Source organism: Melanotaenia boesemani, chromosome 22 (assembly GCF_017639745.1).
Source record: "Melanotaenia boesemani isolate fMelBoe1 chromosome 22, fMelBoe1.pri, whole genome shotgun sequence".
NCBI lineage: Eukaryota > Metazoa > Chordata > Actinopteri > Atheriniformes > Melanotaeniidae > Melanotaenia > Melanotaenia boesemani.
In genome coordinates, this window is record NC_055703.1 from 19,995,561 (window position 1) to 20,009,086 (window position 13,526).

Sequence of the window (13,526 nt, forward strand, 5' to 3'; positions counted from 1 at the left end):
GCACCCACAGTGTAAGGTGCGATTGATGGGCTTAAAGTCATTAACATGTCACCATGACTGCAGTTTAATTTCTTTTCATAGGTATAATTACATTCTGTGCATTTAATGGTTGGCAAAGAAATCAATCTAATATTAGTTTTGCTCGTCCTTTTTTTTTCTCCTATTGCCTCCGTGCCTCTAAATAGTATTGCAGATGAATACAGGATTATTACAAAATTTAATGAAAAAGTAAATAGAATGTGTTCTATGTTAAAGTGGTAGTTTTCTTAAATGCAGTATATACACTCACTTTTTTTCTGTCCCCTCCGGTCAGTTCCCGCAAGATTCCATGAATTCAAATAAATAAGAAAAAACAGTGTATTTAAATAAATATAGAAATAAAGAAGGAGATTATCAAGAGGACAGTTATACCCATTAAGCTCCTCTTGGCAAAGCAAATTTGTTTGGCACAACACAGCAGCCAGACCATCATTCTGTTTGTTACGATGGTGGACAGGGCAAGTTTAAAAAAAAAACAAAAAACAAAAGGGTACACCTGTTCAGTTTCTTAACACAAAAAGCTAATCAGCCAGCCATGACAGCAACTCAGTGCATTTAGGCATGAAGACATGGTCAAGACAATAAACTGCAGCTCAAACTGAGAATCGGAATGGGGGAACAAAAGGGGATTTAGGTGACTTTTAATATGGCTTTGTGACTGGTTTCATTTCAAGAAGCAATCTGGATGCTAGCAGCTCATTTGCGAAAAGTTGTAAGATTTTTAATTTAAGAGCAGACACACAAACAGATATGATGTTCTGAAAAAAAGCACTTTGTTTTGTCTTTGCATGTGGTGGTTAAGAAAAAAAAAAGCTATGTGGTCATAGCTCTTTCTTTAAGGACCTGATTAGGTGTGGACATTGGCCTTTGTAAATCTTTGCATGTGCAGCAACAAGTATAAACCACCCAGAAAGTGAGAAAGAAGTACAAAAAGCACAACATGTCCTCATGCTGTATTTACTCTTTGTAAATGATCCTGAAAGGACACCAAACAAGAAAAAAAAAAAACCTTCAGCATTTTGCAGCACAATCTATTTTCTTTGCTTTTTAATTTATAACAAATAAACTTTGTTGAAATTATATTCTCAGAGCTTCTGGTGCACTTTATTCCTAACAGAGACAACATAAACCAACCATCTGCTCTGCCCAATGTTTAATGTCTAGCAGTAGTTTGTGCCAAAGCAAGAATGTGGGAGAGATTGCAGCATCTGGTGTTATGTGTAGACTAAAAACTATTTAAAAGCTTAGGGCCAAATTATGACCTAGTCTGCAAAATCCTGTGTTTGTTTTTTTGTGTGTACAAGTGTTCTTTTTAGAAGTTTAGACTGAAAGCGAATGAATTTCTAATGGTTAATACACAACATGTTGCTCTGTTTTTTTTATATGTGGACAACATGCCTGCATTAGCTAAAGCCCATGGCTGTTTCAGCCTGTATGAGAAACATTAGTTTTTTATCCTAATTTTTTCTGTGCTTCTTGGTCAAATATGAATGCTTCTAATGTGTTTACTGCAAAACTGTCATGATATGATGAATCAAAATGCAGCTGCATTGAAAATTTCTCCCCAGACTGTTTTTTTTACTGGCAGCTTGGTGGAATAGGTCTTGGAAGAGGTCTCAATGAGATGACTCCATTGAATATCTGTTGCCCATTGGCCTGCACTTGGTTTGGAAGTGGGAAAGTATTCTGGATGATTCACATTATAGAGAACTGGGCCAACAGCTACTTTATTAGTCCAGTGAGATGTTAACACATTTTCATTTGAAGTCACAGTAAATTTAACGAGTCTGCATACCAGTTCAGTTGCCCTGATGCCATACCCAGTTGTGGGACTGAATGATTGTGTGTCTGCGTGTGTGTTTATGTCTGAATCCTGAAGCACTTTCATGCTTTTTGGTCATTGTTTCTGTTCTGTTTTGATTGGATCCCACATTGGTCAGTCTTTTGTTCTCTTGTGAGGTATTTGTGTTAGAATGTTCGATCTGGAAATTGTACTTGATGTCAGTTTATTGAGCCAGAGCAAATTTTATACACATCTCCACATAGATGACCCGTAAACACCAGCTGTTCAATAAAACCGCTGTAACTGTGTCCAAAGCACACTGAAACAAAATGGATTTAATTGTAAGCAACACAACCATACTGATACAAAGCTTAAATTGACTGCTTTGGCATTATAATTACAGTTTAGCTGCTAATTTGGCTGTTATGCACCACAAAGTCCACTGAAAGCCATTTTCTGGTGTATCATGGCCATTTCATAAGAAGATTGTTAGATGGAAGCATCAAAATACTTGAACTATTTAAAAAAAAAATTAACACTGTGTATAAATTCAAGCTGCAATGAAAGCAGTTAGGTTAAAATAATTATGCATGTTATATTGGGAGATTATGTAATCTTGTAATCCATTAGTGAATAATTTGCCTCCACTCTGCTGAAAGTTCAACACTTCTGTCTGAAGCCATGTGCATTTCAAAGGAATCGCAATGAGTCAGGAGTTTATTTTAGCATCTCAGAATTATTCATCAGTGCAAAAACAAAACACAGATTACTCGTTCATCGGGGGGAATGAATCGCTGAATGTTTCTCTCTTCAACTTGAATACTTTAAATTCTAACAGCTTGTCTCAAGCCCGAAGATCAGCTACAGTAAATGTGTTCTCTTTTGAGATTAAAACAGCTTAAAAGAGAGTAGAAAAATAAGCCTGATGCTTCTATCATCTGTTGTGCATTTACCAGTTCACTCTGTTCTTTTAAGGAACATTTTTGCATGTATTCTGTCAAAATATCTCATTTTTAAAGGCACATTGTGTAAGAATAACTTTCATCTAACAGAATTGTGTATCGCATTCTAACGTTTAGTGTATTGCCTCAGTTGCTCAAAAAAACCTCGACAACACTGATGAAAGCACGTCATCCGATAGAGGTCATAAATATTGCAAACTGCAACACATCAAACTGTTGGATATCGTTCCTCTGTGTTTAGAAGGAAGAATGGTTCTCTGGCAACTTTAGCATTCCCTTTAAAATCTTTAATCATCTTAAGCTTATTCAACCTGTGGAAGGCTAGCGCAATGCTACCTTAAGTGCCCTTTTTTGCTTTCTTGCTGATGGTTAAGTGGCTCCCGTGCTGCTGCAGCATCAGCATGGTCCTACATTTTTGTGAATAACAATTTAAGAGATTTTCCAAATTGCTGGGGCAGTAAGCCACTCTTGTTTGTCTTCTCCTCCCACGTCTCAATCACTGTGAGGTGGCTTGCAGGGATTCCATGTTGGTGCCATTTGTCCCTTGCTGGTGGCGGTAGTTTCAAGATGGCAGACCGTCATGGTGCTTAGCCTACCCGGTGTTATGACCCTCTCTTTACCTAGGGGTATCGGGGTTGATAACAAAACAAGCCGGACTAACAAGATGATATCCAGTAACAATTTATTAAACAAACCCCAGGTTCAAACAAAGAAATATAGTCACTAGATAACAAAAGGTGTTCTATTACAGATATTATATCATGTCCGGATAACTCAAGAGAATACTTAACAAAAGGTAATTAGGTAACAATTACAAGTACATTTAACTCTATACAAGGAATATAAACAAACTTCTCTCTACTTAACAATTAACCAGAAATACAATTAAAGTTATCAATTCTACTCAATCAAACACAATTGTGTAAACTAACAAACGGGGAATCTAAAGGCTTACAACCACCAGGGTCAACTACAACCAGCGTCTACAATCCCAAATTGGTTAACTGTGCTCCTAAGGAACACAGCTGCCCCGAATGATTGCGTTTCCTCCTTTTTGAGGACCCAGAGCCCCTCAGATTGGTACTTCCCAAGGAAACGTGGGAGTTGAAGAGTCCAATCACAGAGGTGGGGTAGAAGGCTGTTCCTGCTGTAGGTGGAGCTGTCCTGACGTCAACCAATCACAGAGGAGAAGGAAGGGGAGGGAGCTCTCAACTAAATCTGTAACCAATCCTCCTGGTGCAACTTAGCAGCAGAATTTAAAATACATTCACAGGCTATAGGCCAGGGAATGTGACACCGACTTACAAATCTGAAATTCTTCTTTTACAAGAATGTGTTAGATCATTAGCGGAGGTCGTAATACACCAATGATACCATACATATACACGCTGACATCGGTTTTGATAGAATGGTAACGACTCCAACAAGCTTGTAGCATTAGCATTGTAGCTTATGTCTCATTTGTATTGTACTTCTCTCCTGCAGAATTGCTATGTAGTCAACTGCTGGCAAACACACACCCACTGCAGAATGGTTCACTGTTAATAATTTTTTGGGAAATTAGATATTATTTTGGAAAAAGTTCCATTTTGAACTTATTATCAAATCGAAGGACTTTAGATGCTGAAACTTATTGTCAGCTTCCAAGCTACAGGCCAAGCTTTAGCTGTCAAATATTGCTCTAGAATATTTTGATTTATGGAGGATTGCATGGTCGACTCCTGGTCCCGTGGCTCCCAAATAAGTGCAAATTGTCATCACAGTGCTTCAGTTAGTGTTAGATGTTTGTGCACCTAAATCTTCTTTGTTGAGATACAACTTTGCTAACCTAAGCTGTGGTAACATGTTCTCTTTAAGAGAAGAGGCGTTTTCCTGCAACCCTCCCAAAAAATCCGTACTTGTCCAATATTTTTCTAATTGTAAAGTTTGGAACTTTAACATTCAACATGATAACTGATGTGTTTTAATGTCTTTCCTACTTTGTATTATGTTAAATACAAGATTGCTTGATATCTGACTGCTTCTTAAACTCCTAATTCCAATAGAAGTAGTAAGGGTATACTTTCTTTTTGACAAACTGTTTCTACCTTTTGGATTTGCTTTTGTTTAATAAATAATGACATTGTGTAAAATGTAATGATTTGTTGTTCATTTGAGGGTGTATTTACCTAAATAAAGGAGGATTTGTTTTTTTTGTTTATTCCCTGTGACGTTAAACCTTAGTCAAACGAGGATATGCTTTCTTTTACATGTGACTTCAAGCCTAAAGGAGCATTTGATATTCATGTCTAAAGAAAAAATGTCATGTTGATATTACTTTTGATGATTCAAAAAATGGAGAGAATGAGAAATTCCTTTCCCAGTTAAAAATGTAATTTCTTATGTAAGGGTTACAACCAAGACAATGGACTTGAAAAGATCACTTTGAGCAATCTTGGCTTCTTTATTTTTCTCTTTAGAACCCTTTTCATCTGTTGAGAGCATTTTGTTTGCTCTGTTGTAAGTGGAAGTAACAAGGTCTTAAACAAAACCTGATGAAACTTGCAGACACATTGCTGCTTCGAGCTTGTAGATCTTTTAGTGTCAAAACAGAAAAACACATAAAAGAAACACATTTAAAAATCTGTGTGAACAGAGTCTTGCCAATTAAACTCTATATGTTTTTTTTTTTCTTCTATTGAAAACAGAAAAACAACCAAAAAGCAAAAGCAATGACATATATATAGGGAAAAAGATTATCTTCAGAATGAGTCTAATCATCATTGGTAGAAAAAAGATCTGTACCAACATGTCTATACTAACATGATCCAAACTTAAATACACCTGACATGACACGTCACTAATATAAAACCCATTTATTCACCAGCTGTGTTATCTCTCACAGGAGTTATTGGTGTGTTTATGACTTGAGCTTTAAATACATAAAAAGTCCTTTTTTTTTTTTTTTATCCACATCTGGTTAAAACACATGACTCATCACAACCTACACACAACCTTAGTAAGCAGTGTTGATCTATGTTTAGGTAATGGAGGTGCCCGTCTGTCCCAGAGTTGTCACCATATTACAAGCCATTGCTGAAACATTACACACAAACACACACCACTCTGTCCTCAGCATGAATACAGGTAACAGTGACTCTTTGTAGGGGTTTGAATGACTGCTATAAGGTTACCCTAAAGACACTTTCTCACACACTTGCACAAAAACACACATACACACTTGGTAACTTTCTCCTCATTCTAATTGCTGCAATGTGACACTGCCTTCCACATCATGAGATAAAAGAGGGGTGGAGAGAAAACGGATGGGGGGAGAGACAGAGTCCACATTTGACCTACATGTAATCTTTGCATCTATGTCTCTCTAGCTGTCCTTCTATTGGTGTGTTCCTTGTCTGTCCATCTGTATTTCTACCTTTTCACCTCTACTGAAAACCATGGGAATATTTGATGTTTTTCATTTAAATAATTTTCTAAAAATATATTATATATAATATATATATAATTGAATTTCCCTTTAGGATTAATAAAGTATTTTCATTCATTCATTCATTCATTATAGTTTAAAAAATGTCCCCTTAATCAGTGAGAACTGTAAACTATGTGGTGTTCTCCTACAGCAGCAAATAGGATGTTTACATTTAGACTAGGAGGAACTCCGGTCCTCGTGAGCTAGTGTCCTGCAGGTTTTAGATTTTTCCCTGATGCAACACACCTGTTCCAAATCACTGGGTCTTTAACAGGCTTGTGCAGAGGATTGTTGCAGTAGGAGACATCTAAAACCTGCAGGACAGTAGCTCATGAGAACTAGAGTTGGAGATCTCTGATTTCGACAATAACAAAAGGGCTTAAATTTGTGTTCAGATGTTTAATATGACCCTGTCCAAACCTTGGTTTTAATGTAGTTTCCAGAAAAATGAAACTGTGAATTGGTTTTGCTGCTGCTAATGTTCTGTAAGTGTATAGATGGCTTTTTAGGTTTATTGATCAAGACACAGCTTTCAAAGCATTTTTAAGGAAACTCTAGTTGTAGGTGACAGAATATTCTAAATTTTTGTTTCATATGTTTTTCTCTCCTTGTCAATTTTCCAGGTTTTCCAAATTGCCTATGTGATTATAAAGGCTGCAAACTCACCCCGTCCAGGTATGCATTCTGCTTTATTGTCTGTTCAGACAGACACATGCTCTTTCAGGTCTCAAACATGGTTGCTTTGATTATAAAAGAATAGAAGTTGTGATTAAAGTGCAGGTTGCACACACATTTTCTGTCTTTGTCTTATAAGCAGTTAAATCCAGTAATTACAGCCTTAAGAGCAAATAATCCCCACAGAGAATCTGCAACATATTGAAAGATTAAAACTCCATTAAATGATTAGTATTTTCACTAAAGTCTTTAAAAAGTTACTGCACAGATGTTGAAAGTAAATACTTCAGAACGTCAACAATGCAGCAATGTCAGGAGCTTTTATTGATCCTTAAAAGAAAAATCACCTTTTAGTTATCATAAGGCTGGACAGAAATAACATACAAACAAATTTTATGTAAAGGATAAAAATAAGAAAATAGACTATGAAATAACTTGGATTGTTTAGTAATAAAAAACAACCCCAGGGGTAAAAGGATGTCAATTAGTTTTATCGTTCTGTCTTTAGAAAAAAAAGGCAGATAATTAAAACTTTTTTTTTTTTTTTTTTGTCAGTCTAATTAGTATTTTTTCACCCTGATCAACAAGACTTAACATTTCTTTGCCAGAATTCAGATTGACTACCAAGAAAAGCTCATAAATACCATTGTGTTAGACCAGTGATCTAGTCAGTAGCAGGACTTTTTCCAGCTCCTTTATACAAGTCTCAACTGCTCAAAATTTAGCATTTTGATTGGCAGGTGCAGCAATATCATAGCATGTGGTAAAAAATAAAGGACACAAACATATACTAGTAGATGGTTGATGTGTACCAGTTCATGTTATTATAAAGTGCATATTTAGTATCCAAATGAAAGAGCAGGAATTTAAAGAACTGCTTTAAAAAAATAAATCTATAAAAAAACGAGAAACAGGATGTTAAAAAACAAATGAATTTCTGAAATGTGACATTATTTATAAAATCATTTTATTGATATTAATACTTTAAAAGTGTAAACAAATGAAAGTTGTACAGCATCAAAGAGCTTAGGAAATGTTAAAGCAAATTTATTTTAAAAGTAAAAATGTTATTTGATGTGACAGTTGCATGGTTTGAACAATAAAACCACTTGGAAGGAAATTTACTTTTTTTATATGCAGCTTTAAAGGCAAAACAAGCTTTGCCCAGTAGAAATTTATAGAATGAATATATTATGTTTATTATGTGGTTTATCTGTATTTTTAAGTGGCATTTCATGCTTAATGTTAAAAAAGGAGTCATGGTGTTTACATTAGCCTCAAATTTAAATTTATTCCTTTTTTTCTGACAAATATAGTTAAAAAAAACAGTTGAGTTTAAATTTTAATAGTTGTTTTTCTGTTCATGTGCACTCTGATTAATGGCATTTAAAAAAATTCACTTACCTTTTGCATTAACTACAATTCCTTGAGTTTGCTTGCAATTAGTCAAAGACTGGAGATAATTGTGTGCTTCATTTTTTTCCCCCTTCTTTTCTTTTTTAAGGAATGAAATGGTCTGTCAGTTTTCTATGTATATTAATCAGTGTGACCTAAACAGTAGCTTGGAGACCCATCATTTTTGCTATTGATTTGTTTTCATCTCCACATCACATATATGATGCATCATTAATATTTTTGTCCACAGGTAATTGGATCCTGGAGCGCTCAATAGATGGCCTGACTTTTGAACCCTGGCAGTACTACGCCATCACAGACACAGAGTGCCTGACAAGATTCAACATAACGCCACGGACAGGACCTCCATCCTACACCAGAGATGATGAAGTGATCTGCACATCATTTTACTCAAAGATTCACCCACTGGAGAATGGAGAGGTAATGCTTTTTTTTTACACACTTGGTGTTTTTACTTGCAAAGAGTTTGACCTGCATTAGTTTGACAGATCTGTGCATTTTGAACGTCATGTATACTTTTGTTGTTTTTATAGACTTAGTTACTTATCCCTTTGTTATTACTCTGTTACTAGTTTCTGCCTCTTTTTGTGTACCTGCATCTTCTTTCATTCATGGGTCAGAAATTATAGAGCATGTATATGAGTTCCTAGACCATTTTAAGTGTAGTTGAGAATAAACATGCAGGAGTAATTTAAACACCAACCACAGCCAGCATGTCCATGTGGGGCCCATAAGGGTTACATTTATATGGTGGCCGGCAGGTGCGAACGCGCTGCAAATACAGAAACGTGCTGCAAATACAGAAACCCCGAGCACTTCCGCTGTGTCAGTGAATTTGCAGCGTTTTCTTCTTGCAGTTGTTTACATTTATGCAGCGCTTGTCTGTACATTTGGGGTGCAGATAAGGGCTCCAAGTGGATTTGTCTGCAGTTTCCAAAGTGGCCTCGCCTGTATTTGCCCATATGGGTTTCAAGTTTGTTCTGGCTGGGTTCAGCTGTGTCCAAACTTGGTGAGGGCCAATGTGGGGGCCATATTTCTAAAAACAAATAAAATAAATAAATAAAGTAACTGTTTAAATTTGCACTGTTTATGCCCATGGCCACTTAGTCCACCTGCATCCCTTATGGTACTCATACAGCTAGCCCACACAGGCTTCACATATTAGGCCCATGTAACTGAAACCATGGACTGGGTGTTAATCCAATTTTGATTTTGGTTTTTAAGATTAGAAGTGAGAAAGACTGGACTGGAGAAAGAAAAGAAATTATAGTATTGTGCTTAACAATAAAATCAATTCTATTAGACTTTAAATTCCAACACACACAATAGATATGCATCTGAAACAGATGTGTGGATGGAAATGTGAGGACAAAAATAACCTGTTTTGTTTTTGTTGTTTAGATTGTGCCACTTTGTCTGGTTCTTTAAGGCCAGGATGGTGTGTCCATAAACATATTTGGCTGGGAGTCAAGTAAAATGGGCCACTTTTATATAGGTTGATTGAAAGTGTATTCAGTTACGCTGAATTGTACTGATTGAAGCTGGTGGGATTTAGGTTTGATTGGGTCTCAGTAGAATAAGAGTAAGTAAGGTTGAATTTTATTTTTATTTATTTATTTATTTATTTATTTTTGTATTTTTAATTTAATTATGACATCAGTGACCATGGGGGGAAAAGACTTGTAAAATGCTGAAATAAAAAGTACCAACTGCTACTCGGGTTACTTGGCAACAGATCAGTAACTTGACTGGATATTAAAACAACATGTTTGAGTTACTGTAGAAGTAAATAGTGGATTACCAATGTGAAAGATTGTGGGGCAAATGGTGGAAAATTTATCAAACATTTGCAAAGAAGTTGGAGATTTGTAACATAACGCCTCTACAAAATTCAGAGAATCTAGAGAAAATTCTGGTCATGTGTGACAAGATAAAAAAGTAGCCATGTCCTTTGGGCTCTCAGGAGTATTTGCATTCTGTATTGGACATCACTGCAAGGAAGATTTATTTATACCGTCATTAGTGAACATTGTTTGTTGCTGAATCAACACAAATGACTCTTCCATCTCTAGGTCTGAGCTATTTTAAAATGGACTGATAAGAGTTGAAATGTTTCGCACTGGGTGAAGTAGAAAACAATGCCCTGTGCTCTGATGGAGCAAACTGAAAATTAATTGTTGAAAATCATGAATCCTACATCCTCAAAGTTAAATAACCCAGTTTCAGTCCAGTTGCAGAACTTTCCGAAATTGCTTTAGTGAACAAATGTAAAGGCACCAGAAACATATGTTCTTTCATGCACTTGGTTTCTTCAGAAAAAAAAAGAAAAAGAAGGAAAATATTTGCTGCATTATGAAAGCAAATTCAGGCCCTGAACTGTTGAGCAGTTGAAATCCAGTACCAAGCAAACATGGGAAAACCTTTTTGTTTTTAGAGCTACACCAGTTGGTCTCTATTCCCAAGTGCTTACAGACTGTAAGAACACAAGGTGATGCAACACAGTGGCAAACATGGTCCTTTTTCATATGTTGCTGGTGTCTAATTCAAAATAAATTAAAATTTTACTATTTCTCAGTTTTATCCTATACTTTTCCTATTTACCAATAAATGTAATATTTCAATTACTTATAAATCCTTACATTCATTTTTTAAAACAAACATTTCACACTGTCTCAACTTTTCTGAAAAGGTTGTTTAACTGATCTTTTTGAATTGCTGCATCTCCACAGTTCCCATAAAGCATTGTCCGCAGGGAACAGACAAGCAGGAAAAAAACAAACAAAAAACCAAAAACACTCAAGCAGGGCCTGAGATCTTAAGTAGGCTCCCAGGACAAAGGCTACAACTCCACAGTTCTAAGATACACAAGATCTGATGGACTGGTGGCCAATTAGCAGGAATGAAGAATGATTGATGGCTGTGCAGGCAAGTTGTGGCCGGGTGATAAGGGAATGTGCACTACTGTTTTATAAAATATTTTAATTGATTAAAGAAACAGAAACTCAGTCTGTGCACACACTGTTTGCTGTTGAATTGCTTTGATCATCTGTGTGATTGCATCTAGTGCAAACAGCAGAGCGAGCCGGCTATAACTAGCATTAATAAAGAGAAATAGGACTGCAGAAAACAAATATAAATACACACAAATGCAGAAAGCACACATTTTCTTTTCCAGCAAACGACTCTAATTGTCAATGCCTCTCTGAGTGTGTATGCATTTACATGGGTGCTGGTGTGTGCATGCATGTGTGCAGTGTGTTTGTACTGCATGTGCTTGTGTCCTGCGGGGGAGCGCTAGAGGGGGTGCGAGCTGGGAGATGTCAAGAGCTGCAAGTAACGACGGAGGTGTCTGAATCTGTGTGTGTTTGTGTGTGTGTGTGTATACACGCTTGACAGTTCCCTAGCTGTCTGATCACAGTGAAACCATAATGAGTCGTAGGCGATGTGTCACAGTATCGCACACACATTCACAATGTCACCCCACCACTCGTTGCACACACAGAATCACACACACATACACAACCATCTCTTCCTTACTTCCAAGTGTGCAGCTTACACCCATCAAGTGTTCCCCCTTGACACACACACAAGCACACCCAGGCACTTCTCTGAGACTTTTTTTTTTTTTTTTTTTACAGATGCCAAATGTTGCTTTTGGCCACATTAGCGAGACAGACAGATGGACATTTAGACAGGATGCAGTCCTCACACTGCTTATTATGTGGCTGCTTGTTGAGTATTGGTGATGTGTGTTTTTAACCAAAGCATCTTGTGCTTTTGATCTGCTTTAAAAGTAGGTCGGTGCTAGAACAATGTAAGATTTGGGTTTGATTTTACCTGAAATGACAAATCTAATTCTCCAAAATAAATTCATATCCTTGTTGTATTGGTTTCCAATAATGTTTTGGACAGTATAATTGTGTGCTGGTAGTTTAACATTTTTTTTTTTCCTTTTTTTTATTTACTTATTAAACATGACTTCATGAAAACATATAGACATACATTTTGTATGCAAGTAAGAATCGATCAGTCAAGAAATCTTCATCCAACCTCCATGAGTTACTGTGGCTCTTCTTTCTTTCTTTCTTTCTTTCTTTCTTTCTTTCTTTCTGTCTTTCTGTCTTTCTGTCTTTCTTTCTTTCTTTCTTTCTGTCTTTCTGTCTTTCTTTCTAAAAGGGGGCAAATGAGGCATAACGATTCTGGTATTGGAGATGTGGTGCAGAAAAACTTCTTGGACTGGCTGTTGGCAAGACTGCCAAACAAGTTGTCATGTAACAAATCATTTCCTGCATGCTTTAAATGCCAATTTCAATTTTAAAAACTATCCCATCTGAGCTCATACTTATTATAGGGCTGGGTATCGCCACTAATTTCCTAAATCGATTTGATTCACAAAAGCTTGATTCGATTTATAATAAATCGGACTCAATATGATATCAATTAATTTACAGATATTTATGTAACATCACCAATTTGTCTTGAATATTAAATACATTCTCTGATAACTATTTATATAAAACACTGATCTCGTTCATATGACCCTTAGAAATATCTGGGATTAATCAGGTAATTGTAATAATTTATGATGCATCTACATGGATTTCTGAATAGTGATATTTAAAAGATTATTGTCTACATCTACCAGTCCATTAAGGGATTTATTTCAGAGTACATACATGCGTGGTGACATTGCTTTTTTTTTTTTTTTTCAAAACATTTGGTGTTTGTTGAGCATGGCAAAGCATTAGTTGCTAATGTGAGAGGTAATAAGATGCCAGATAGTTTACAGGTGAAAATAATCCAATAGCGAATGGAAAAAATGTGAATGTGGCATTATCTCGGCGAAAGAAGCTGATTTTGGGCATATAGGTGCCTTGTCACAGCTGTGAGCATAATCCACCAAATAGCATTTATCCTCCTTATTTCTTGAGTTTCTGACAGTTTTCCAATTTTGCATGTAGAATTTTTATTAATAGGTGTCCAGGAAGCTGGTACTAGTGCTATTTAAAAAATCAGAATTTGGCATTATCTTAGCGATAGAAGCTGATTTTGGACAAAAGGCAACCTTTCGATTGTAAATAAATGCTACAATCTCGCCGAGCTTCGGTTAGTCACGCAAATTGTCACCTGGAAAGGAAACGAATAAAGAAATTAATCTCAGAGTTTTTTATTGAATTGGTTC

At 36.1% G+C, this 13,526-nt stretch overlaps 1 protein-coding gene across 1 annotated transcript in view; it reads left to right on the plus strand.

Annotated features, from left to right (window-relative positions):
* The window catches only part of lama2 (laminin, alpha 2), a 177,301-nt gene that overhangs the window by 41,824 nt on the left and 121,951 nt on the right, over positions 1–13,526 (plus strand). Inside the window, exons 4-5 of the mRNA XM_041975323.1 lie at positions 6,877–6,928; positions 8,574–8,764. Coding sequence (XP_041831257.1) covers positions 6,877–6,928; positions 8,574–8,764 — 243 coding nt within the window. The remainder of the gene's footprint in view (positions 1–6,876; positions 6,929–8,573; positions 8,765–13,526) is intronic.